Below are 26,203 nucleotides of genomic sequence, written 5' to 3' on the forward strand. Positions count from 1 at the left end.
GCGGCCCGTTGGTCTGTTGGAACATTCCTCAACAATTAACTGAGCAGCTTCTCTGCCCACCCCAGGCTCTCAGAAGCTTGCCCGCTCGCCCATGCACCGGAAACTCATCTGAGCTCCGGCCGGGACAGAGGCCATTCTCTCCCTGACCACTGTGACTTGCAGGCTCCCCGGGCCCCTGAGGACCTGGCCGTACAGCTTGCGGGTCTACCGAAAGCCACCGTTTGTCCCCATGGACGCCCAGAAGGCCAGCCCAGCCGGCCCCTATCCCTGGCAGAATGAGCTTCTCGCTCACGTTCTCGGAGCTGGTCAACATTGCCAGCCCACAGTGCGGGGTGGTGAACTTCAAGGCCCTGCACCTCCTGCTCCAGGGTATCCTGGAGCACATCCACATGGCTGACCTTGAGAAGGTCCTCTCGGGGGATGAGGACTTCCTCCACACCTCACCAGCCATGTTCATGCCCCGGGAAGGAGACTCCCAGCCCATCCTTAACCCCATGAAGAGGCTCGGCAACGTCTTCGACCACCTGATGAGCCGTGTGGACAAGATGGAGAGCCAGCTGGCCGTGCTGCGGGAACTGCCCTCCACCTCCCAGCTGCTGGAGGGCAGCCAGGGCACTGGCCAGCCCACCCAAGACTTGTGGAACCTGATAAAGCTCTGTAAGATAGTGGAGGGCAATGAGGAAGCCATGGCCAAGGTAAGCCACCTGGACTCCAGAAGCTGCCTGCCCCCTTGGCTCTCCTGACAGGCTGTTCACCCCTACCTGGTGCCCCTGATGAGGGGCCCTGCCCTTAACCAGGAGAGGAATTCGGCTTTGGACTCAGGGAGAACCAAAGCTCCAAGTTTCCATCCTTCATCAGTGTAGAGGAAAGAAGGCTGTACACTGTGTGAAATGTCCAGAGTGGGCACATTCGTAGAGGCAGAAAGCAGATGGGTGGTTGCCAGGGGCTGGAGGGAGAGGAAATGGGGAAGGACTGCTTAGTGGTTACAGGGTTTCCTTTTGGGGTGGTGATTTTAGAACTAAATAGAGCACAACACTATGAAAGCAGTAAATGCCACTGAACTGTACACTTTCAAATGGTATTTTTTTTTCTTTTTTTTTTTTTTTTTTGCAGTACGCGGGCCTCTCACTGTTGTGGCCTCTCCCATTGTGGAGCACAGGCTCCAGACGTGCAGGCTCAGCGGCCATGGCTCACGGGCCCAGCCGCTCCGCGGCATGTGGGATCTTCCTGGACCAGGGCACGAACCCGTGTCCCCTGCATCGGCAGGCGGACTCTCAACCACTGCACCACCAGGGAAGCCCTCAAATGGTATGTTATGTGAATCTCACCTCAATGAAAAAAAGATAATTGAGGACCTGTAGGTGACTAAACTGACACTCAGAAAATAGAACTACCATATGACCCAGGAATCCCACTACTGGGCATATACCCTGAGAAAACCATAATTCAAAAAGGCACATGAACACCAGTGTTCATTGCAGCACTATTTACAATAGCCAGGACGTGGAAGCAACCTAAATGTCCATCAACAGGTGAATGGATAAAGAAGATGTTGTACATATATACAATGGAATATTACTCATCCATAAAAAGGAACGAAATTGGGTCATTTGTAGAGTTGTGGATGGACCTAGACTCTGTCATACAGAATGAAGTAAGAAAGAAAAACAAATATCATATATTAACACATATATGTGGAATCTAGAAAAATGGTACAGACAAACTTATTTGCAGGGCAAGAATAGAGACGCAGATGTAGAGAACGGACGTGGATACGGCGGGGAAGGGGAGGGTGGGACGAAGTGGGAGATTAGGATTGACATAAGTACACTACCATGTGTAAAATAGGTAGCTAGTGGGAACCTGCTGTATAGCACAGGGAGCTCAGCTCAGTGTTCTGTGATGACCTAGATGGCTGGGATGGGGGGGCAGGGAGGTCCAAGAGGGAGGGGATTATGTATACATATAGCTGATTTACTTTATTGTACAGCAGAAACTAACACAACATTGTAAAGCAACTATACTCCAATTTAAAGAAAAGAAAAGAAAAGAAATGTCATTGATTTGCTGCGGGTGCAGCAGCCAGTGACCGTGGAACAGGGATGAGCTGAGGCCTTCTAATTCAGGACCCACCTTGGACCCCTTGCTCCCCTGCCTCCCCACCCAGCACACAGTTATCCATCAGGAGCTGTAGCCTGGGGGAAGAGTTGGATTTTGAAGAATAAATACCCCAGCCTCTCTCTCCTCCCTTCCTCCCATTGGCCAAACAAGAGGGCCAGAAGTCAGAGTGCCAGGGGTGTGGAGAGCACAGTGCCTGTGGGTCAGCCTCTGAGGGCACCGAGTACGGGCAGGGGATGGATGTGCGGGGGCAACAGAGAACATCCATCACACGGAGGAGTCATTCCAGGGTGTCTTAGGTTAACACTCCTCTTATTTAAATGGAGGTGCAAGTCACATAACATGAAGTGAACAGCTGGGTGGCATTGGGTGCATTGATAATGTAGTGCAAGTACCACCTCTATCCCCTTCTAAACCATTTGCATGGCTCCAAAAGGAAATCCTGTGTTGTCATCACTCCCCACTCCTCCTCCCCCCACCCCAACAATGCTAATCTGCTTTCTGGCTCTAAAGATTTACCAAATTCTGGGCATTTCATATAAATAGAATCATACAATATATGGCTTTTTGTGTCTGGCTTCTCTCACTGAGCATCATGTTTCCCAGGTTCATCCACATTGTAGCCTGTGTCTGTGCTTCACTCCCTTTTATGGCTGAATAGTATTCTATTGTAGGGACAGACCACATTGGGTTTAACCGTTCACCTGTTGCTGGGCATTTGGCTTGAGACTCTTTTTTTTTGGCCTCGCCGTGCAGCTTGCAGGATCGTAGTTCCCAAACCAGGGATTGAACCCGGGCTCCCTGCAGTGAAAGCACCCAGTCTTAACCACTGGACCACTAGGGAATTCCTGAGTTGAGGCTCTTTTTAAACAAAAGCAGTGTATTATTTGAAGGTTGCTGGGGTTTCTCATTGGCACCAAGGAAGAAGTGGGTGGGCAGGCCTCAAAGGGAGGAAGCGTTCGTAGATCTCCTGCATCTTAAAAACAGCCCTTAACTTGTCTCAGCTTCCAGCTGCCAGTCTCCAGGTCTTCTGGTTATAATTTTTGGGTAAGAGAATGAGATGGCACACCTGGGGTCAGGTGTCCACTCCTGGCCAGGCAGGCAGGGTCGTGCCGAAGAATTAGAGCTCCTGGGGGCCCATTCCCGCTGCCTGGACTGGCAGGCACCCCAAAGGTATCAATACACAGGGGCCACCAGGCTTTATGTCCAACCTGGGGGCTGAAAAAGGTGGGAGCCCTGGTGCAGGTGTTTGTAGAGGTGACAGAAACAGACAATGCAAGATCCCTTCCTAGAACTGAGAGACTCTATAGGCCACGAGAAGCACAGGGCAGAGTCCACCAGCCCGACTTTCCTGGGCCTTGTGCCTCTTCCCCTCACTGTCCCCTTCACCCTCACTCCTCCACTCGCTCCCTCCCCCGGGGAATGATCTTGAGGACAAGCGCTCACTGCATGCCAGGTGAGCTGGATGCTCTGCCTGTTCACTCCTTTAATCTTCTTAACGACTCTAAGAGGCAGGTGCTGTCATTATCCCGCACTTACAGATGGGGAAATGGAGGCACAGAGAGGTTAAGTAACCCACTCGGGGTCACAGAGTTAGAAAATGGGGAGCCAGTGCCAACTTGGGCCGAGTGGGTAGTTGGAAGGCATAGGAGTGTGGGTGCTGAGATGCCACTTACCCCTGGAAGGGGTGAGGGATGGCCACGGCCTCCTCCTCCCAGGATTGTTACAACAATTAAAACCAAACAAGATAAAGCATGGGAGCTGCTTAGCACAGAGCTGGATGTCCGTTCTGGCCGAGATGGGCTGACGCAGGCGAGAGGCAAAGCGACACGGTGTGAGCCATAAATCTTCATGCTCAGTGGAAGCAGCCGGGCACAGAGAACCACACTGCATGATTCTGTTCATAGACAACGCCCAGAATAGGCAAGTCTGTAGCAACAGAAAATGTCAGTTGCCGGGGGCTGGGAGTTGAGTGCTGGTGGGTATGGGTTTTTTTCTGGGGCGATGAAAATGTTCTGGAACTAGATAGTGGTGACGGCTGCACAAACCTGTGAATGTACCAACTGCCACTGAATTGTTCACTTTAGTATTGTTATGTGTGTTTTACCACACGCACAAAAAGCAGAGATCATCTAACTATATGCTGTCTCCAAGAGACACACTGATTCAAAGACAGATAGGTTGGAAGTAAAAGGATAGAAAAAGATACTCCACACAAGCAGTAGCCAGAAGAGAGCTGGAGTTACTATACTAACATCAGACAGGATAGACTTTAAGACAAGAAGTGTTACTAGAGACACAGAAGGCTGCAGGGGTGGCTGAGGGCAGGTTACAGGGGCCTCAAAGCTGGAGAGGTGGACATGATGTCCAAGGTGCCAGCCCCTCCGGAGCAGCCTGCCCCCGGCCTGCCTTGATGGATGAAGTCTCCTAGAATGCACAAGTACCCAGAGTGGCCCAGCCAGCTCACACAGGGTGCTGGTGGACAGGTTCGGGACTGGTCATGCCACCCTGAGAGGACTGTTTGTGCACCTAGGAATGTCCCCACCACAGTTAGAGAATGTCGCCAAGTCCCAGACTGGCTGAGGTTGCCAGGGTTACCACGGTGACCCATTGTCGGGGTTGCCACGGTAGCTGGTTCTAGGGCTGTGCAAGCTGCTTAGCTAAGAATCTACAGCCCACTCACCACCGTCCCCCCAACTCCGGCCCACGTCAGCCAGGCTGGCAGACCAAATGCCACCCTTCATGGGGAAAGACAAGCCTCCCAGCCCCAGCACCTACCCCAGATGGGGTGAACGGTGCCCTGGAAACGAGGGCAGGCACCAAGGGGGCTTCTGGAGAGGTTTGGGAGGACCCACAGGTGCAGCACAAGGGGTGGTGCTCTTGGTCAGCACATCGCTGGATTGGGGGGCTTGGGCAGGGCAGCAGGTCCTCACTAAGCAAGCTTAAATCGATTGCAGTTTCTAACCCTCGGCATGACTGACATTTGGGGCCGGATAATTCTTTGTGGTAGAGACTGTCCTGTGCACTGAGGGATGCTGAGCAGCATCCTTGGCCTCTACCCACTAGATGCCAGGAACGCCCCATAGTCTTGACAACCAGAAATGTCTCCAGACTTGCCAAATGCCCACTGGGGGCCAAATCGCCCCATTGAGAACTGCTTAGAAAACCTGGGCTCTCTGCTTGCTGTGCAACCTCCAGGGGGGCACCCACCCAGGCTCCCGGCGCCAGGGAGCATTTCCAGAATTGCAGGTTCCCAGGCCCTGCCCGCATCTCCCAGGCAGCCCTGAACAGGAGTTTTAGAAAGCTGCTCAGAAGCCCCTGGCTGTCTCCTCGAGGCCTCAGTTATCTCAGGTATCTCAGGTTATCTCATCTGTTATGATAACCCCGGCTGGCCTCACAGGGGAAAATCAGGGGCCATGTCTGCTGTTTGTTATTAAGATTGTTCTGGCTAATCCCGTTTCCATAAATAAACTTGTGTGTCCCACTAGGGGATTGTAACAACCTGTTGCTGCTTTTTTTTTGAAATTTCAAAACCCCCACCCCATTTTACTCCCCCAACCAAAATCTCCTGCTGTGTATCCCACAGTTAAAAATGATTTTAAATTTAAATTGGTTTTTGAGAATTTCAAAGCAAAGCTTAAGGGCACGGAAGACGCTTTGGGGTTTTAGAGAATCAAGGTGAAAGTTATTGCAGTAATAGTAATGAACTTCCTGTGTTGGCAGTGCTCTTCCCAGGGTGCCGGGAAGGGCTATTGCATTCCTCCTTCCCTGGGAAGGAAGTGGTGTTAGCATTCCCATTTCCCAAAGTTCTGGCTCTGAGGCCTTGTAGACCAGTCTAGCTGATTGTTCAAGGGGATGTTTGTCTTGGACCCCCTTATCAGCCCTTGAAAGCTTCTGGAAGCACTTGGACCCCAGGTCGAACCTACATTCTTGAAACCATCTTCAGACAGAGAGAAAGAGACAGAAAGACAGACAGAGGGAGAATGAATGAATGGACATTCCGCTTGCAAGAAGGGCAGCTTTCTAGAATTCGCTTCCCTGAACTTGGCTCCATCCCAGCCCTGACTGTGGCCTGAGGGGCCAAGTGGGACCTTCCTGGCTGTTCTCCCACCAACACAGTCTAGAGTTCAGGGCATGGCACCCCTGGGGAGAAGCAGGCTAGATCTGGGGTGGGAAACCTTTAACTGCATGTCCTAGGAGACCCACGAGAAAAGAGTCTTCCTCCTCTCCTGTGCAGCCCCTACCCATGGAGCGGCCCACCAGGCCATCGTTTCTGGGTTTGCCCTGTAGTTACCCAAGGGAGGGGTGGGTATGATTCCTGCTCAGGTGATTTGGTCCCCTGGTTACACCCAGAGATACAAGGGGAGGGGGAACCATCCCTGCATAGGTGGGGCATCTGGACCTTGTAGATTTCTCTGAAAAGCATTTTTCTATCTACAGCAGATAAGGCCTTGGAAAACTGGTCTCTTAATACTATTACCACTCCCAGAAAAATTAACAGTAACTAGTGAATACCATCCAATAGACAGTGTTGCAGTTTCCCCCAGTTAAAACAAAAATGCTATTCTTTAAAGCTTTATTGAGATATATTCCACATACCAGGAAGTTCATCCATTTAAAGTATACTGGGGGCTTCCCTCGTGGCACAGTGGTTAAGAATCTGCCTGCCAATGCAGGGGACACGGTTTCGAGCCCTGGTCTGGGAAGATCCCACATGCCGTGGAGCAACTAAGCCCGTGTGCCACAACTACTGAGCCCACATGCCACAACTACTGAAGCTCGTGCGCCTAGAGCCCATGCTCCGCAGCAAGAGAAGCCACGACAATGAGAAGCCCGTGCACCACAACGAAGAGTAGCCCCCTCTCGCTGCGACTAGAGAAAGCCCATGCACAGCAACAAAGACCCAACACAGCCAAAAATAAGTAATAAATAAATTTATTTAAAAAAATAAAGCACACCATAATGTTATATGTCAGTTTTACCTCAATTTAAAATGAAGTATCCAGTGCAGTGATTTTAGTGTACTCACAGTCGTGCAACTATCACAGTCAATTTTAAGACATTTTCAGCAGCCCAGAGAGAACCCCCTTAACCATTAGCTGTCATTCTCCATTTCTGCACCTCCTCGAGCCCCACTTCTTCACTTACCATAATGTCTTTTTTTTTTTTAATCTTTATTTTATACTGGAGTAGAAGGTTTTTTGAGGGTTTTTTTTGTAATTTTGTTTTCTTTTTTCTTTTTTCTTATCTTTTTGGCTGCGTCGGGTCTTAGTTGCGGCATGCACGATCTTCGTTGAGGCACACAGGATCTTTCACTGCAGCGTGGGCTCTTCATTGTGGTGCGTGGGCTTCTCCCTAGTTGTGGCATATGGATTTTCTCTTTCTAGTTGTGGCGCCCAGGCTCCAGGGTGCATGGGCTCTCTAGTTGTGGCCTGCAGGCTCCAGGGTGCGTGGGCTCTGTAGTTTGTGGCATGCGGGCTCTCTTGTTGAGGTGTGCAAGCTCAGTAGTTGCGGCATGTGAGCTTAGTTGCCCTGTGGCATGTGGGATCTTAGTTCCCTGATCAGGGATTGAACCTGCATCCCCGGCATTGGAAGGTGGATTCTTTACCACTGGACCACCACGGAAGTCGCTTACCGTAATGTCTTCAGGCTTATCTGTAACGTGTATCAGTACTTTTTTTTTGCCATATAATATTCCATTGTATGGGTAGACCAGATTTTGTTTATCAGTTGATGGGTATTTGGGTTGTTTCCACCTTTTGGCTATTAGGAATAATGCCACTATGAACATTGCTGTACAAGATTTTCTGTGAACATAGGCTTTCATTTCTATATACCTAGAGGTGGAATTGATGGACCACATGGTAACTGTGTTTCAGTCTTGGGGAACTGTCAGCCTGTTTTCCAAAGAGGCTGCACCATTTTATATTCCTGCCAGCAGTGTATAAGGATTCCAATTTCTCCACATCCTCACCAACACTTCTTATTTTCTGTCTTTTTGATGATAGCCATCCTAGCGTATCTCACTGTGGTTTTGATTTTTATTTTCCTGGTGACTAATGATGTTGAGCATCTTTTCTTGTGCTTATTGCCCATTTGTATATCATCTTTGGAGAAATGTCTGAAAGGAGCCCTGGGGAGGGAGTGGGGCCCAGAAGGGAGGTGCAGCCCCGTGGAGGCAGATCTGCCCCCGCTGGTGCAAGGCTCCCAGGGGTGGGCGGCCACATGGTTCCCCCTGACAAGTGTCTAAAGTGGCAGTTGGCTGGCAGGCTGGGGACGCCCTGGTCTGGTACACTCTTGAAGTCCCTTCCCGGCCATGGCGACCTCAGAAGCAGAGGCCTCTTGTGTCTATGTCTCCCCCTTGTAGGATGAAGAACTTGAGAGAATTTGGGGCCACCAGATAGAGATGATAAAGGACCACCACCTCATGCTGGACAGGGCAGTGGACAAGCTCCAGATTCGCCTGGATGAGTTTAAGGTTCGGAGGTCCGGAAGGGCCCAGAGGAGGGAGGATTCCTCATCGGGACATTCAGATTCTCCCCAAAGATTTCACAGACATCCTGAAGGCAGGGGAACCAGGGACACTTTCCTGGCATTTTACTGTGTGTAAGTTACACTTCCATGAAGAGCAAACAAATCCTGCCACCCACACCCCCAACACATAAACAAGAGGGCCTGAACAGGATCTGTCTCATTCACTCCTTGGGTCACCCACACCAAAAGGGTGCCTGGCGCAAAGTGAAGGCTTAGAATGTGCTGAATGAATCGATGAGTGGATAAGAGGATTTCTTGAGCCACTTGTTCATGTTCATAACCTTTCCCCTAAACTGGCTTGTTTCTGAGTTCCCACACCGTGGGGCCTGTCCAGAACAGCAGAGTCTGATGAGAAATGTGAGGACGATGCAGAGCACCTCCCAGGGGTCTTTCACCCAGACAGCTTCTCCCTTGTGCTCACTGAGCTGGCCTGATGACCCTGCCCTGATGACCTCGGTACCAGTCCCATCTGTGCCTCGTCCCAGAGGCATCCCAGACCCTTGGGGAAAGGATCAAAGTCATTCCCGGTGGGAGGAGATGACCTTTCCCCCAGGGTATAAAGAGACAAAATCCCAAACAGATCCACCTGAGGTGATTTCCATAGAGGGCTTCTGATTCCAAGTCAGGGGGCCGTTGGTGGGATGCACTAGGGTGTGGGCAGCGAAAGGGGAGGGCACAGCTCCCCCTCCCAAGGTGGTCACACACAGTGACCAGCCTAGCGTGCACAGGGCAACTTGGACGGGAGAGGAGCTCATTGAAGGTGAGCCGATACCCAGCCCAAGCGGGGAAAGGAGGGTGCCTGGGCCATGTGTGGGCTCCTAATACACGGTTTCAGGCCCAGACTTTCGTGAGCACCAGGATCAGGAAATACATAGTCTCCTGCCAACTCTGCGCCCTCATTTAGCCACTGCTTTTCAGACAGACTGGGATGCCATGTCCTAGGGACCTATTGGTGTCCTTCCTGGTCGGAGACCAGGGCCAGTTCTTTCAGCACTTCTGATGTGTGTCCAGCACCATGTCCTGCCCTGCTCGGGGTGGGGGGTGGGGGTGGGTGTAGGATCTGCCTCCAAGGAGCTGTCACTCGTCACTCGTTGAGAGAAACTCAAGAGGAGTTTGGCCAAACAGACCAAATGGATCAAGTCAGCCTTTGTCCAGACTTCCTTCCTGCCCGTTGTGCCAGCAAGAACTAATTGCTTATAAAAGTGAACCCTGGAAGGATCAGGAGCTGGGCTTTGTACACAGCACGCTTCGTTAAATAGTTCTTAAATGAACATGGGCTGCAAGAGATCAGCAGGCTCGTGGAGCCCTTCCAGTAGAGGAAGGAGGGAGGGCAGACACCTCTGCCCTGGTACTGTCGCAGCATCGGGACTAGAGAGGAAACACCGCTCTTACTGCGTTACCTGGATGCCTGGGAGAAAATGTTCTGGACGTAACAGGTGGCACGAGAAATCCCCATTCATTCCCTGAGTCATTCAGCCAACGTCATTGAGCCTTCACTGTGTGCCAGGTGCCCTTCCAGGGCCCAGCGATACAGCAGTCAACAAGATGGACAGCACCAAAGCCCTTATGTGTTTTTTGCGGGGGAGCGGTAGTATTTGTTTGCTTTTAATGAAAGTATGCTTTATGCACAGTAAAATGCCCAGGCCTGAAGTGTAAGAGCTAGATTAATTTTTGCCTCTTGGTACACCCATGTCAGCACCACCCAATCGAGATGTAAATGTTTCCATCACCTTAGAGTCCCCCCCTTGGAGTGTTTCCCACTAAGAACGCAGCAGGAAAATAAGTGAGGATAGAACTCTTTCTTTTTTTTTTTGTGGTACGCGGGCCTCTCACCATTGTGGCCTCTCCCGTTGCGGAGCACAGGCTCCGGACGCGCAGGCCCAGTGGCCATGGCTCACGGGCCCAGCCTCTCCGCGGCATGTGGGATCCTCCCGGACCGGGGCACGAACCTGCGTCCCCTGCATCGGCAGGTGGACTCTCAACCACTGCACCACCAGGGAAGCCCTAGAACTCTTTCTTACTGACTCAAATAATGTGAAAACATTATTTGCCCTTTGCAAGTGGACAGGTGTCTTTTATAAGCTAGAGGCTGCATTCCAAAGCCATTCTTGGAACAAACTATTATATCCAAGGCTCTGGCTTGGTGCAGGAGGGGACGGATAAGACAGCTGATGTGTATCAAATGCCAACTCTCCTAGGAAAATGCCATTTCTAGTCCCCTCAGCATCTTTGGGACAGGAGTGGTATTAATGCCATTTGAACTAGGAGGAAACAGATTCAGGCAGAGTAACCAGCCAGTTGTGAGGCAGTCTGCTATTGTGGTTGGATAGGCCTGGGTTTCAATCCCGATTCTGCCACTTAGTGGGTGTACCAGTTTCCTGCGGCTGCCGTAACAGATGACCACAAACTGGATGGTATAAAACGAGACATGTACTCGTTCACAGTTCTGGAGGCTAGAAGCCCCAAATCAAGGTGCTGGCAGGGCCTTGCTCTGTCTGAAGCCTCTAGGGGAGGATCCTTCCTGGCCTCTCCCAGCTTCTGGTGGCTCCAGGTGTTCCTTGGCTTATAGACGCATCACCCCAGTCTCTGCCTCCGTTGTCATGTGGCCTTCCTCTCTGTGTGTATATCTGTGCCTTCACGTGGCCTCCTTATCCATGTGGGCTGCCCTAATCCAGTATGACCTCATCTTAACTAATTAGATCTGCAAAGATCTATTTCCAAATAAGACCATGTTCACAGGTTCTGGACAGGCATGAATTCTGGGGAGGACATTAGTCAACCCAGTAACGCAGGTTACTGTGGTAGTGGAAGTTAGAGGCTCCTGGCTCCTCTTTAGATTTTAACTAGGAAGAACCAAGTGGGGATCTAAGTGTTCATGTTGGGCCTGGTGACTCTAGAAGTCAGCTCCCTGCTAATGTGGTGTTGGAGGAAGCAGCCTGACATGAGGCTGAAGCAGGATCTCCCTTCCATTATCTCCACCGTCCATCCTAGACCTCGAGACCCATCTGGGGCAAGGTGGATGTGAAGGAGCTTTGCATTAATTAGAATTAGGTTCATCTTGGGACCTCCCTGGTGGTCCAGTGGGTAAAGACTCCACGCTCCCAATGCAGGGGACCTGGGTTCGATCCCTGGTCGGGGAACTATATCCTGCATGCGTGCTGCAACTAAGAAGTCCGCATGCCACAACTGAGACCCTGCGCAGCCAAAATAAATATTAAAAAAAAGAATTAGGTTCATCTTTGAATAACATAAAACTCCCAAATAACTGACTTAAGGCATAAGTGTATCTCTCTTTTACATTCAAGAAACTCAGAGCTGGTATTGAACTCCATGGTGTGTCACTTCCATTCACAAGGTCACCACATGGTCCAAAACGGCTGCTGGCACTCCAGTCATTAACTCTGCTTCCAAGCCAGCAGTGAAGAGGACACTGACCCACTTCCATTTACACCTCAGTGGTCACATCAAGCTATAAGGGAGGCTGCGAAATATAGTCATGATTCTGGTCTGCCAGATGCCAGCTAAAAGTTAGGGGTTCTGTTTCTGAGGGTAAAAGGGAAACCAGATATGTAGGGAGAAGTAGAAGCCTGCTGCCAGCTTTGGAGGAGGAGTGACCCTACCCTCTGGGGACATGGCCCATTGGATGTGAGGCTCTTCCCAAGCAGGTTAGCTGGCTGCTGCTGTCATAAGGAGGGCCCAGTAAGTGGAGAGAGGGCAGAATTAATGCAGGGAGTTGGTTTTTCATGGAGTCATGGGGATGGGAAATAAGGTTTTCCCCTGACCCTGGGGCACAGCATGTGTGGCATATAAGTGCTTGGTGGATGAATAGACTGTCATTCTCACGGGGACCCCATTACAGATCAGAAGAGATGCACTTGTCTTAAACATCTGGGGACCCAAAGCATCAGCGTTTGTTTATGCTTTCCTTCCTCAGGTCTTCCTTCCTTTCCTGTGTAGCCACCTGTAGTTCTGTGAGGCCACCTCCAAGGGGACGTCTTGTGCCAAGTCCCACGTTCCTTCCCTTCTGATCTGGGCACCTGGAGCCCAAGCCTTCCAATGTGCCACCCCGCCTGCTGTCCACCTAGCCCCACTGTCCCTTCCTAGGGTGGACGTGGGAGGTAGAGGCTATCCTCAGGACTTCCGAGGATAGGTGACATGCCCTCTGCTTCTGTTCTTAGGTTGTCCATTCTCAGGTTAAAAACGTAGAAATGTACAAGGAAGACAAAAGTGCGATGGAGCAGGAGCTGAAAGAGGTGAGTGAGCAGAGATTCCTCTCCCCGCACTGCCCCATTCTGAGCCCAGCTCTCCCACCAGGATAATGGAATCATCCAGCCAAGACAAAGGCAGGCAGACTTCCGGAGTCTCCTTCCACTTTTATCATATAGAAAGTTTGGGGGAAGTTCTCAAAAGTTGTTCCATCAATTCCTATTTTCAGTTAACTCAGGATTAGTGACAATTTTTTAAAATTGAAGTATAGTTGATTTACAATGTTATGTTAATTACTGTTGTACAGCAAAGTGATTCAGTTATACATAAACATATATACATACGTTCTTTTTTTAACATTGTTTTCCATTATGGTTTATCATAGGATATTAAATATAGTTCTCTGTGCTATACAGTAGGACCTTCTTGTTTATCCATCCTATATATAATAGTTACATCCCATTCCATCCATCCCCCAACCCCCTCCCCCTTGGCAACCACTAGTCTGTTCTCTATGTCCATGATTCTGTTTCTGTTTCATATATAGGTTCATTTGTGTCATATTTTAGATTCCACATATAAGTGATATTATATGGTATTTGTCTTTCTCTTTCTGACTTCACTTAGTATGATAATCTCTAGTTGCATCCATGTTGCTGCAAATGGCATTATTTTGTTCTTTTTAATGCTGAGTAATATTCCATCCAACCACTAGTCTGTTCTCTATGTCCATGATTCTGTTTCTGTTTCATATATAGGTTCATTTGTGTCATATTTTAGATTCCACATATAAGTGATATTATATGGTATTTGTTTTTCTCTTTCTGACTTCACTTAGTATGATAATCTCTAGTTGCATCCATGTTGCTGCAAATGGCATTATTTTGTTCTTTTTAATGCTGAGTAATATTCCATTGTATATGTATACCACATCTTCTTTATCCATTCATCTGTTGATGGACATTTAGGTTGTTTCCATGTCTTGGCTATTGTGAGTAGTGCTGCTATGAGCATAGGGTGCATATATCTTTTTGAATTAGAGTTTGTGACAATTTATGTGAATTAAAAACCATGCCCCAACTTCTCCATCACAGGAAACCTTGGCTTTGATCTAATGGTTGTGTTTGAGCCAGCAGAGACCCCAAGGTTGAATTTAAGCCAAGGCTGGGTATCCAGGGTCCCAAACTAGAAAAACTGACCAAAGTGGTCTGATCTCCCCCAGCCTCTTCCTGCTCCCACCCCAGCAGCCCTGCCTCCCTGAGTCCCATCTCTCTCTAGAAAGCCGACAGGCGCTCCCTGGCAGGCAAGGGAAGCCGGACTGACCTGGACGCAGTGGCGATGGAGCTGAATGAGACGATTCAGGGCATGCTGTTCAGGGTTATGGCCAATGAGGATGACTGGAAGAAGACTGTGGAGCAGCTGGACAAAGACCTACGCACCAAGGTGAGGACCCCTGTATTAGTCACCACCTGCTGCGTAACAAACTACCCTGAAATTTAGTCCCTTAAGACAGCAAACGTTCACAGTTTCTGAGGGTTAAGAATTTGGGAACAGCTTAGCTCAGTAGCTCAGGGTCTCCCACGAGGCTATAGTCAGGATGTCATCCAGGGCTGCTGTCATATGAAGGCTTGACTGGAGCTGGAAGAGCTGCTTCCAAGATGGCGCCCTCACATGGCTGTGGGCAAGGCTCCTCACTTCCTTATCACACAGATCCTCCTTAGGGCTGCTTGACTGGCCTCACAACATGGCAGCCAGTGGGCCACCCAGAGCACATGGTCCAAGAGAGCAAGACAGAAGCTGTAACATCTTTGATGACTTAGCCACAGAAGTCACACTCCATCATTTCTGTAGTATCCTGTTGGTTACACAGGTCAGCCCTGTTCAGTGCGAGAGGGGACCATATGGGGATGTGAATACCAAGAGTTATAGTTGCAGAGCATCTTGGAGGCTGACCACCATAACGCAAGCAAAGGGACATGGCGGGCAGAGGGGGTGTCCTGTCCTGCTGGTCAGTCGTTTATTCATTCATCATTTAATGATCACTTGTGTTGAGCCTGACCCTGGGGAAATGTTGATAAGAAGTCATAGCCTTAATGTGTACCATCCAATAGAGAGACAGGAGCAGTCAGGCCAGCCATTTCAGTGTTGTGTGGTTCCTGCAGCTGGGGTGGCTGGTGAGGACAAAAGAGCTTGGGTTTAGAATCAGGCAGCTCTGGGTCCAAGTTGCAGCCCCACCATGATTGGCAGTATGCCTTGAATTATAGAACCTCTTCGAGCCTCAGTTTTCTCATCTGTAAAATGAGGATTTATTCACTCATCATCCACCTATTGGGTACCTCTGATGCTGGTTAGCGAGGATATGATGATAAGCAAAACAGATACGGAACACACTTGTCATAGAAATCATACAAATCAGTGCAGGATTACAGCCGGAGTAACTCAGTTATCTACAGAACAACTGACCTGTTTTTCTTCCATAATTCAATGGCAGGGTGAAAAAAAGTGGGACAGAGACTGTTCTAGATTAAGAGAGTCTCAAGTGACACAACAACCAAATGCAACACACGAGGAGACTTACTTTGTTTCCTGGTTCAGTTGCTCCAACTCTGAAAATGGGCTGGGAATTAGATCAACGTCAGGAATGACTGCTCATTGTGTTAGATGGGATAACGGTATTGCAGGCATGTAAGAAAATTGACTAAAATATTTGAATGAAATGTTATGATTTCTGTAACTTTAAAAAAAACACTCCATCAATTCCCTGGTGGTGCATTGGTTAGTACTCTGTGCTTCCACTGCAGGGGGCACGGGTTCTATTCCTGGTCGGGGAACTAAGATCCCACATGCCGCATGGTGTGGCCAAAAATAAATAAATAAAAATTAAAATAAAAAAATTTTTTTAATAAATTTAGTTAATTTAAATAGCCACATGTGGCCAGTGGCTGCCATATTGGATGGCACAGTCACAAAAGAATGTTTAATGACCTGGAAAAATGTTTACAGTAAATTAAATGAAAAAAACAAGTAGGATGTATGTCATGATCCTATTTTTGTTAAAAAAAAAACATAACATGGAAAAATACTGGAAGGACACATATCAAAGTATTTGATTACAGTGGTTACAGTGATTTCTTTGTGTTTTTCTGTACTTTCTAAAATGCTGACAATATGCATGACTTTAAATTTTTATTGAGGCTTAACATGCATACAGTAAAGTATGTAAACATTTGTTTTACAACTGGATGAGTTTTTACATGTGTACACACCTTGGTAACCACCACTCAGATCAAGATGTAGAACAGTTCCAGCTCCTCAGAAGGCTGATGTTTTACTATTTTTATTTCTTGTACTGAGGTCAAATACACATAATATAAATTAACTATTTTAAAGTTAACAGTTCAGGGGCATTTAGTACATTGACAATATTGTGCCGCCACCACCTCAATCTAGTGCCAGAACCTTTCCACCCAACCGGAAGGAAACCCCGTGTCCGTAGCAATCATTCCCCATCCCCCTCCACCCACCCCTGCCAACCTCCAACCTGCATCCCACTTCTAGGACTCACCTGTTCAGGGGTTTTCCTTTTATTATCAGAACAGCTGTTCTTTATGATTTATGAAGAGGATGGTGGCCCCATGCTGTGGATCTTTCTAGAGGGAAGGCCGTGTTTGAGGGCGAGCTTCCTGGAAGAGGTGGAAGCTGGGCCCTCTGCTGGCCACGTGCGCCTCCCACTTAGCTCTTGTCCTCCACAGGCAACTCATCACCATCCGCAGTGCCCACCTGCTGTCGCGGCTGCGGCCGGCCAGTGCCAACAGCTACGAGTACCTGCAGCGGCAACAGGTGAGGTGAGCAGGTGGGAGTCCAGAGACGCAAACTCCAGTTCCAAGATGCAAAGGCTGTCCGGGGCACTGCAGCCGTCTGCAGGGGAGCTGTCCTGGGTGGTGGGGCTGCAGACGGGCATGTGAGGTGCTCATGGGGAGAGGAACAGACAGGTTATCGGGCATCTATCATCGGCCAAGAACTGTTAAGGGAGGGAGAGTCTCTCATTTAAAGCTCACGCCCCCCTGTGAGCTAGGGTTGATGGGCCTGCTTTCAGCTGGAAGAAGTGAGTGCTTTCAGCTGGAAGAAGTGAGTCATGACCCTGGGTCCTCCGTGGGGCTTGCTGCAGCCGGGCAGGCACTGTGCCAACCTCTGTGACAGACTGACCTCGTTGAATCCTTACACCTTAACCTCTGAGGTCATTCTGCTATCATCCCATTTCACAGTTGAAGAAACCGAGGCTCAAAGAGCTTGAGCAACCCACCTGAGGTCTCACAGCTAGTGAGTGGCGGGCTCTGGCGCCTAAACCTGCAGGTTTCCTCTGCCCACGGCTAGCTCCCTGGGCCCCGGCCCTGCCCCTCATCCCCTGACACCCACAGCTTCATGGGTGCTTCTGGCTCCCCGGCCCCCAGGCCTGAGGGTATGTCTGGCCAGGCGGGGAGTGATGGCTGAATAGCAGCCTCAGCCACATGAAGGGGAGGGACATGGGGGCCTGTGCCCGGTGGTGCCCCCACCCTCACTCGCCTGACTCCCTCTTGGGATGAGAGGTTAAGAGGGACCTCCCTGGCGGTCCAGTGGTTAAGACTCCGTGCTTCCCCTGCAGGGGGCACCGGTTTGATCCCTGGTCAGGGAACTAAGATCCCACATGCCGCTCAGTGGGGCCAAAAAAAAAAAAGAGGTTAAGAGCCTGCATTTGGCAGGCCAGACCAGGGCTCCAGGTCTGGGAGAACATGGGTCTCAGTTTTCCCCTCTGCCCCAACGGTGCCTGTCTGTATCCACATACCAGGCCCCAGGCCTGCCCGGCTGCATCACCCAAGCTGAAGCTGGAAGAAATTCCAGTCTTCCCTTGCTACAGGCCAGGCCCTAGGACCCAATCTGAGGCTCCTCTGGGGCGGAGGAGTCTCCAAGTGGCTGCTGACCCCCCTGCCCTGCCCCAGGGAACAGCAGCGGCTGCAGAAGCTCCAGAACCTTGCAGCCCTGGAGGGGAGCCTGGACTCGCTGGGCTCCCAGCAGAACTGGGGTGACGGCACCGGAAATGACACCAACCTTGATTTCAAATCATGTAACTTGTCGACAATCTACCCCTACGGGGACCCCGAGTTGTTGGACTATGATTCCATGAGTCAGTCTGCAGCCCCTGGCATTGGGCAACCCTGGGGTAAGCCAGGCCCTGCTGCCTCTGTGAACACTCCCTTACCCGGGGCCCCGGGCCACCCAACAGGCCGAGGTGGACATCCTGGGAGTGGACGGGATCCTGTACAAGGGCCGAATGAACAGCAAGGACAGGGTGCGGCCTCTGACCGGCGCAGAGAAGGAGCTGGCAGGTGAGGAGCCTCAGGGCTTCCTGGGCACCCCTGCCCCGTGTCCTGACTTTGCTGGGCATTGTGAGGCCCAGTGTGATGCAGGGGGGGCCCAGAGCCGGCAACATCCGTGACTGGGGGCTCCTCACACAGCCACTTGCAAACATGGGATCCTACTGTATGCCAGGCACTGTACTGGGACAGCTTGTGACAAGGGATGCTGGGGAGGGGTACCGGATGGCCTCCTGGTGTTGGGAGAGTTGTGACAAGGGACACTGGTTCAAGGAGGAGGTCCTAGACTGCTGTCCTGAGGCCTCTGAAAAGGGGATAAGGCTTAGCTGGATGAAGGGATCAGGTGGGAGCAGAGTGAGCCGGGGGAAGGGAATAGCAGTGCAAAGGCCCTGTGGTGGGTGGAAGGCAGGCACACTTAGGAACTCGGGAAGGTGAGTCTACCTGGAGTGGGAAGATCGGGCTGGGGTTGGGCGTGATGAGGAGGACGCCAGGACAGACTGGAGGCCTGTGTCCTAATTGTCACGGGTTGGGGAGGGTTGGGCCAGCGGGAGATGTGGAATGAATTGCTCTGGTTACTGCAGTGTCGAGGCCCTGGCTCCAGCTGGCTCCGACCAGGGACCCCGGGACTCAGCTCCTGCACTGGGCCAGAAATACCTTCTCTGCCTGCCCCTTTGAGGTTACCCTGCTCTGGGAAGAGGGGTTCCACACACTGCCCTACTGGGGCTGGTCCAGGAGCCACAGAGTGGTCAGGGGGTTAAATTCCGTCCATGGTGTCCCTCCTCACCCTACTTTGCCTCCATTGACTTGAGAACAACCACCAGACACCTAAGCAAAGGAAAGGGGACTCTTTTCCTGGGTGTGCTAGACAGAGAGGACAGCACCCTGCTTTAGTGTCCCGGGGCTGCAACAAATGACCACCAGTTGGGCGGCTTAGGACGATAGAAATTAACTCTCACAGTACAGGAGGCCAGAAGTCCAAAATCAAGGTGTCGGCAGGGCCGTGCTCCCTCCGAAGGCCCTAGTGGAGGATCCTTTCTGCCTCTTCCAGCTTCTGGGAACTCCAGGCATTCCTGGGGTTGGGGCTGGATCACCCCGTCTCTGCCTCCTTCTTCATGTGGCTTCTCCCTGTGTCTCCTCGTCTTCTGTCTCTTAACTCAGATGCCCTCATCTGAAGGTCCTTCACTTAATTACATCTGCAGAGACCTTTTCTTTAAACAAGGTCACATTCACAGGTTCCAGGGGGACACATCTTTTGGGCAGCTGCCATTCAACTCACTACAGGCCCCTTCCCTGGTCCAGGGGGCAGGTCACCATCTTGAACCCTGCATTCCCCCTGGGGCACGGATGTGGCCCTTGCAGTGTTAATGGCTCCACCTGGACGATGCCCCCAGACGCAGATGCTGTCGAGAAGAGACTCGGGCTGGGATCACCAGGCAGGATAACAGCAATGGTGGCCAATATTTAATGAGCTCAACTTCTTGCCAGGCCCTGCACTGCCTCCTCTCACCCTGCACCGGCTGGTGAGGCATTGCACAAATGAGTGGGTGAGGGTCGCTTGCCGGGAGCCCACCGTTGGGGGAGGGGTCAGGGTGATCTACAGACCCGACCTTCGTCTCCAGTCATCCATCGGATGGCGTCCCCACCCAGCTCCCCAGGGCTGTCATCAAGAGCGTGGGGCTCTTCTCCCCAGGGCTTGTTTGTTCTCCAGACCCATGCAGCAAAGCAGGAGTGGATCAGGATGCCTCAATTGCTTTATCCTGCTTGGGGGCCACAAAGTCTAACTAGAAATAGGAATCAATTCAAAACCCACCTGTGGCTGGATCTTTTGATCAGTTTGTCTTATTACGCATTTTTTACTCAAAAGAAAATTCTAATCCAAAACACACTCAATATCTAAACCTAAACTAGCTGATGTGAGCCCCCCTCCCAGGTCCAGGCTGATCCCAGATGCATCCATCCATCGTTTGCCCACAGGGCCACCAAGGGCCGTCCAGCCAGCCTGTGCCCTCCTGATGCCTGCACAGTGGTCAGGATCTCAGGCCGGGCAGGGGAACCCTTGATCCCTAGTAAGCAGTGCCCCCAGCATGAGGCTGGATTTCCAGAGAGGTCTCAATGGAAGGGGGGCTAAGTACAGGCAGGGCTCAGGTAGGCAGAGGCAGCAGGGACGCAGATGGAGGGGGAGATGCCTCACCAGCCTCACCGTCCTCACCAGCACTGAGTGAATGGTCTCAAACCCGCTCCTGACCAGGCCCCTCCCCCGCTCAGAACCCGGCTGGGTGAGTGTCCTATGGCTGCTATAACATTACCACAAACAGGAGCTTAAAACTATCCAAGTTTATTTCATCTTAGTTCTGGAGGTCAAATCGGAAGTGAATCTTACAGGGCTAAGGTCGAGGTGTCTGCAGGGCTGGTTCCGTCTGAGGCTCAAGGGGAGACTCCATGTCCTTCCAGAGGCCTCCCACATTCCTTGGCTCGTGGCCCCTTCTGCCATCTTCAGAGTGCATCTCTCTGACCTCAGTGTCTGTCCTCCCATCTCCTTCTCTGACTCTGAACCTCTGGCCTCCCCTCATAAGGACCTTGCAATTACGTTGGACCCATCCAGTTAATCCAGGATCATTTCCCCATCTCAAGGTCCTTAACTTGATAACATTTACAAAGCTCCCTCTGCCATGTAAAGTGACATAGTCACAGGTTCTGGGGATTAGGACAGGGACGTCTTGGGGTGCATTGTCCCCAGAGTCCGATCTCCTTGGCTGGTCTGCAGGGCCCCTTGGCCACTCCCCGCCCCAGCCTCGTCTGCTCCCTGCCTCCAGCCTCCCAGAACTGCTTGCTTGCTCTCTCAACGATCCAGGCTGTTACCCCCGTCTGAGCCCCTGCATGTGCCGTGTGCTCCGCCTGGAATCCCTGGGGAAGCTTTCTCATCTGCCAGGGCTCAAATGTCCCCTCCCATCGGGAGCCTCCCAGCTGCTTGGCTTTTGGCTCTCGCAGAGGTGGGAAAGCCGTGGAGGAGGTCGTGGGAGAAGCAGATATTGGGATCAGGTGGCAAGTTTGGGTTTGGGCCTCTGCATCCAAGGTGTCTGTGGGCCTTCAAGGAGAGTGCAGGCTCAGAGCTGGGTTCCCAGGCCTCACTGGGTCTTGGTTTTGAATCTGTATCCCAGGCTCATGTGCCTCACCTTGGAGGGAAGCAGTGTGTCAGTCTCACTGGTTGGCTGGTCAGCAGGTCCTACCTCTGACCTGTGGAGGGATCCGGGTGCCAACCGGTGATCAGAGTGGGGACCAGGGAGTGATCCTCAACTGGGCCTTTGCTCTTACCCCGAACCTGCAAAGCACATGGGAGGTCGTTCCTAGCTCAGGTTCAAGGGACATGACCCAAGCTACCTGGATCCCAAAGGCTAATGGGGAATCAGTGTGGTCCCCTGTGTCAGTTGGGTCCTCCAGGGCACAGACCCTGAGGCAGAGTTAGGAATGCAATAGGTTTGGGATGGGGAGGCGTTAACAAAGAGAGACCCTCAGACAGTGTGCAAACCTGAAAAAGTCCAGGCCAGCCCAGTGGGGACCTTCCAAGCAAACACTGCCCAGCAGATGGCCAGGCCCTGTGCTCCCATTTTGGCCAGAGATGCTAACAGACCCCGAGTGCTAACAGGTGGAGGCTGTCGGCTCCCTGTGCTCTCCAGAACTGAACGATGAGTTCTTTCTTTCTTTTTTTTTTTTTTGCTGTACACGGGCCTTTCACTGTTGTGGCCTCTCCCGTCGCGGAGCACAGGCTCCAGACACGCAGGCTCAGCGGCCATGCTCACGGGCCCAGCCACTCCACGGCACGTGGGATCTTCCCGGACCGGGGCACGAACCCATGTCCCCTGCATCGGCAGGCGGACTCTCAACCACTGCGCCACCAGGGAAGCCCTGATGAGTTCTTTCTTAAAGGCGGAGCTGAACGGCACCTCCTGCTGCCACACGGCCCTGGTCACTCAGCCCGTCAGTCCTTAGCCCTCCTTGGTGCCAGGTGTGTTTTGGATGCCGCTGGAGAGACCTGGTGAGGTCAAAGTAAAGTTACTGCCCCCTTAGAGTTTTTACTCCACGAAGGATGGTGAAATGAAATGAGTAATTTCAGCAAGTGAATAAGATGAAACATGGGGAATTCCCTGGCGGTCCAGTGGTTAGGACTCAGTGCTTTTACTGCCAAGGGCACAGGTTCAATCCCTGGTCAGGGAACTAAGATCCCACAAGCCGTGCAGTGTGGCCAAAAAAAAAAAAAAAAAAAGATGAAACATGGAAATAGGGGAGAGAATGACTGGGGTCGGGGGGTTGTCCCTGTGGAGCATGTGGTCTGAAGGACTCTCTGAAAATGAAGGTCAGGAGACAGCCAGGGAGGGACACAGCCATCCAAGCAGAAGGAACCGTCGGGGTCCTGCATGGGAAGGAGCTTCGTGCCCCTGTAATTCGTCTCAGGTGGGAGGCCTGGCCCGTCCCCTCCAGACCTGGTGCCCTGCTCAGCCGTCTGTGACCCCCCAACACCACCCCCCACCCCCGTCCTTCCTGCATATTCGCTGTCATGGCCTCTTTTCCCTGCACGTTCCCACCTCGTACAGCAGTCTCTGGTCTGGATGGCCGGTCATGGTGACTCTTGGCTAGACAGGGAGAAAGGGACGCCTTGGGTTCAAAAGTGAAGGATGGAGCCAGACTCCAAAGGCCACATATTGTGTGACCCCCCCTCCCATGATGTTTCCAGAACAGGCAAATTACGGAGACAGAAAACAGATTAGCGGTTGCTGGGTGCTCGGGGGAGGGGTGAATGGGGTGTGTGTGACTGCCTCATGGGTACAGGTTTCTTTTGGGGGTGATGAAGTATTCTGGAACCAGATGGAGACGGCAGTTGCACAGCCTTGTGAATGCACGTAATGCCACTGAATTGTTCACTTTGAATGGTTAATTTTATGTGAAGTTTACCTCAAAAAAATGTGCATGCACAGAAGATGAAGGTGGGGTGGGGCACTGTGGTGGCCTGGTCCTGGTGGGAATAGCTGAAGAACTATCAGGCTGGCCAGCACGTCACCTATATCTTTTCATGCTAAAATAATGTCTCTCTCCTCCTTGGCCTTGAGTTACTTTCAAAAAGCCTTTTTCTGACATCTCAGCCTTTAGAAGCTCTAGACTCACGAAGGTGGGGAGGGAGGAAGGGTCTTCCATGCATGACTGGGTGGGGATTGGGTGTGTGAAGAGGCGGCAGGGGGTAGGGGGACGGGGGGCAGCAGGGCAGGTCCCACCAGAGCGAAAGGGCCTCCAGGGTGGGGCAGAGCCCTGGAAGCGCCCCCCACCAGCTCCTGTCTCTTCCCCTTTCTTTTCCACCAAGCTGTTAAGGTTCCGCATCCCCCAGCTCGAAGCCCATATGAGGGTGCGTGCCTGAGTGCCTTATTTGCTGCCATTTACCCCTGTGAGTACCTGCCCCCCAGCTCCCTGGCCCAGCTGGGATTCTGGCAGGGTCGCTGGGCCCTCCATCCCAGCCCGGGGCTCTCCTACGCCACCTCATCCATATCTCACCTGCCCTACCCGGACCTGGGCCAGAGAAGATCCCTCGAGTGGCCCCCACCTGGCGCCCAGCACCCTGGCCGGGGCCTCCAGCCGTCCTGGGCTTCACCTTTACCCTTCAGCCAGGTTTCCTGGCTGAAGCCATCCCTGGGGTCCAAGCCAGGTGTCTGTGCCCTGGGGTCCAGCCGGCTGCAGAGCTGGGATGAGGGAGCCTGTTCATTCCCTCGGGCCTCTCTGCTGAGGGCCCATGAGCCAAGTTGGGGGCAACTGAGCTCATGACTCCTCTGGTCACATCACCACGTACCAGGCATCTGAGAGCACTTTACAGCATACAAAGCACTTCCTCCCTTCTCATCTCACCCAGTCCTTATCCCATTAACCGGGATGCTGAGGTGGGCACAGCTAGCCCATTTTAAAGTGGGGGAGCTGAGGCGCACGACCGTGAACTGGGGAATGCAAGAGCTGGGCCGAAGCCCAGATCCTGGCCTCCGAGTCCTGTGTCCCCTCGGCTGCCCTACTCCGCTTCTGTGTCCACCTCTGGTTTCGTTTATCTTGGGTCGCCCCCCAAACCCAGGAAGTGCCAGGTGCCTGGACTGGGTGAGCAGAGGTGGAGCACTTCCAGTCTTGGGGCTTCTCTTCTCCTTAGTGGAGAAGATGACCCCATCGGGCCAGCCTCTCTCCAGAATATCCCTGGGACACATCGTGGGTCTCTCCTGCCCCCCAGCAGCCTGCCCCCCCGCACCAGCATGGGCTCAGCCACCTCAGGCCCCCAGCCGACATGCCAGCTCAGCCTCCGTCTCTGCCTCCCCTGCCACTGCTGCCACAGCTGATGCCATCCCTGCAGGATCCCCAGCCGGCCCCAGGGCCTGCCGGGCACCCAAGGCCTCTGCGCCTCGAGTCCCGAGCCGGCATGCAGTCCACCAAGGAGCCCACCAAGCTGTGAGCCTGCAGTGCCAGCGTCACCCCCTCCCCCCAGCAGGTGGAGACCCTGCCCTGAGCCTAGTCTGGGGAAGGTGCAGGGGCCCTGGACTTAGGGGAGGGTCTCCATAAGGGACTCATTTTGATCCAGTAGCTGTTTTAACTCTCATGTAAATACCGGTAACACAATCCTTCTCATGCTACGTTTCATGGAGAACACAGCTTTCTAGATTGAATTTCCCACTAAACCAATTTAATTCCTTGACCAATTTTCAATACAGCACAAAGTGGTTTTAAAAACAATCACTTTCCTTTTTATTTTGCTGAAATGATTTTATCAGAATCAGTTCCAATTACAGCTAACGCCACTGTCCATTTTCTTTGGGGACCATTATTTCTACCAGGACCAATTTTCTCATGGGAACCAAATTTTATTGCATGCGTGGTTTTTTATTGTCTGTTGATTGTTCCCACCAGTAATTACTGTTATGAGTTGGATATTTAAAGAACCCGATTGTTTGTATTTACTTCTGGCTAATCCATGAGGCACTTGGAGCAACAGCCCTGGAATCCTCCAGGACCGCTCTGTCCTGTTTGGCGTCTTTCTGCCTCTTTGGTTCCCGCGCTGGCGGGGGGGTCAAAGCGTCCTGATTTGGGGTTCAGAGGCCGGCCTGCTCACGCCTGCCTGGCGGGTCCTGCAGCCTGGTGTAGTTTCTGCCCCTTGGACGGTTCACTGGTCCCTCCTTCTCCCTGTTGCGCGTTTTCTCCCTTTCCATCCCCTAGGTTGTCCAGTTGCGCCCTCTACCCTTTCTGTGCTTCTGATACTTCTATCACATTCCACAAAGACTAAAAAAAAAAAAAAAATTTCCCTCTGAATGGTTTTGGGGCATGGCTCCCCCCAACATCCACCAGAGGCTTCTGGAGCGAGTCAGGGAGTGGGGTGGGCAAGCTGCCCGGGGGTCCGCCCTGGGGGAGCCAGGGTGCTGGCATGGAGGAGGGTCCTCTGGACGGGCAGCCAAAGGAGTCCTGGATGTTGCGTGCCTGCCCCTCCCCACCAGTTGTCCCCAGCCCTGCCTCCCCCTCCCCCTGCTCCTCACCTGCAGCCACTCCTGACTTCTCTTTTCTTTCTCCAAGGACTGTGTCCAAATGAGGCCGAGCTCTTCCTGACCCAGATGACCTGCACCGCCTTGGGGGATACTGGCCAGTGCATCCCTGGTCCCACCCCCATATCACAGATGAGTATTTTTGTCAGCTTCTCCCCAGAATAAAATCTCACTTTTCTGATTGTGGATAAGGGTGACTGGCCCCATGCCCTCTGCAAGGGGAGGCCTTGCCCGTCCCACATGGGTGGGTGGACTTGCCAGTTCTTCCTCGGGCCACCAGCCCAGGGTCAGCCTCCCAGAACCACTGTCCAGAACCACCATGGCTGAGTCTCGGCAGAGAATCACAACAAACCGCCCCTCCCCCATCACGTCGGTCGCCCCGTGTGGCCCTGGTCCTGTGTGGTGGGCAGATCATGGGCCTGTGGGAGGGGCAGTGGTGTGACTTGC

The 26,203-nt window shown here is 52.1% G+C and overlaps 1 protein-coding gene across 1 annotated transcript; it reads left to right on the plus strand.

Annotated features, from left to right (window-relative positions):
• Positions 1 to 275: 275 nt before the first annotated feature.
• Positions 276 to 24,678, plus strand: LOC307063024 (uncharacterized protein C16orf96; the record flags this gene model as incomplete). Its single annotated transcript, XM_079718990.1, is given in 11 exon segments — positions 276 to 695; positions 8,486 to 8,596; positions 12,831 to 12,905; positions 14,137 to 14,301; positions 14,729 to 14,742; positions 16,611 to 16,703; positions 17,835 to 18,015; positions 18,119 to 18,221; positions 23,560 to 23,644; positions 24,460 to 24,509; positions 24,512 to 24,678. Coding segments are annotated over 11 exon segments (1,464 nt in total).
• Positions 24,679 to 26,203: the final 1,525 nt, after the last annotated feature.

Source organism: Hyperoodon ampullatus, assembly GCF_949752795.1.
Source record: "Hyperoodon ampullatus genome assembly, chromosome: 14".
NCBI lineage: Eukaryota > Metazoa > Chordata > Mammalia > Artiodactyla > Ziphiidae > Hyperoodon > Hyperoodon ampullatus.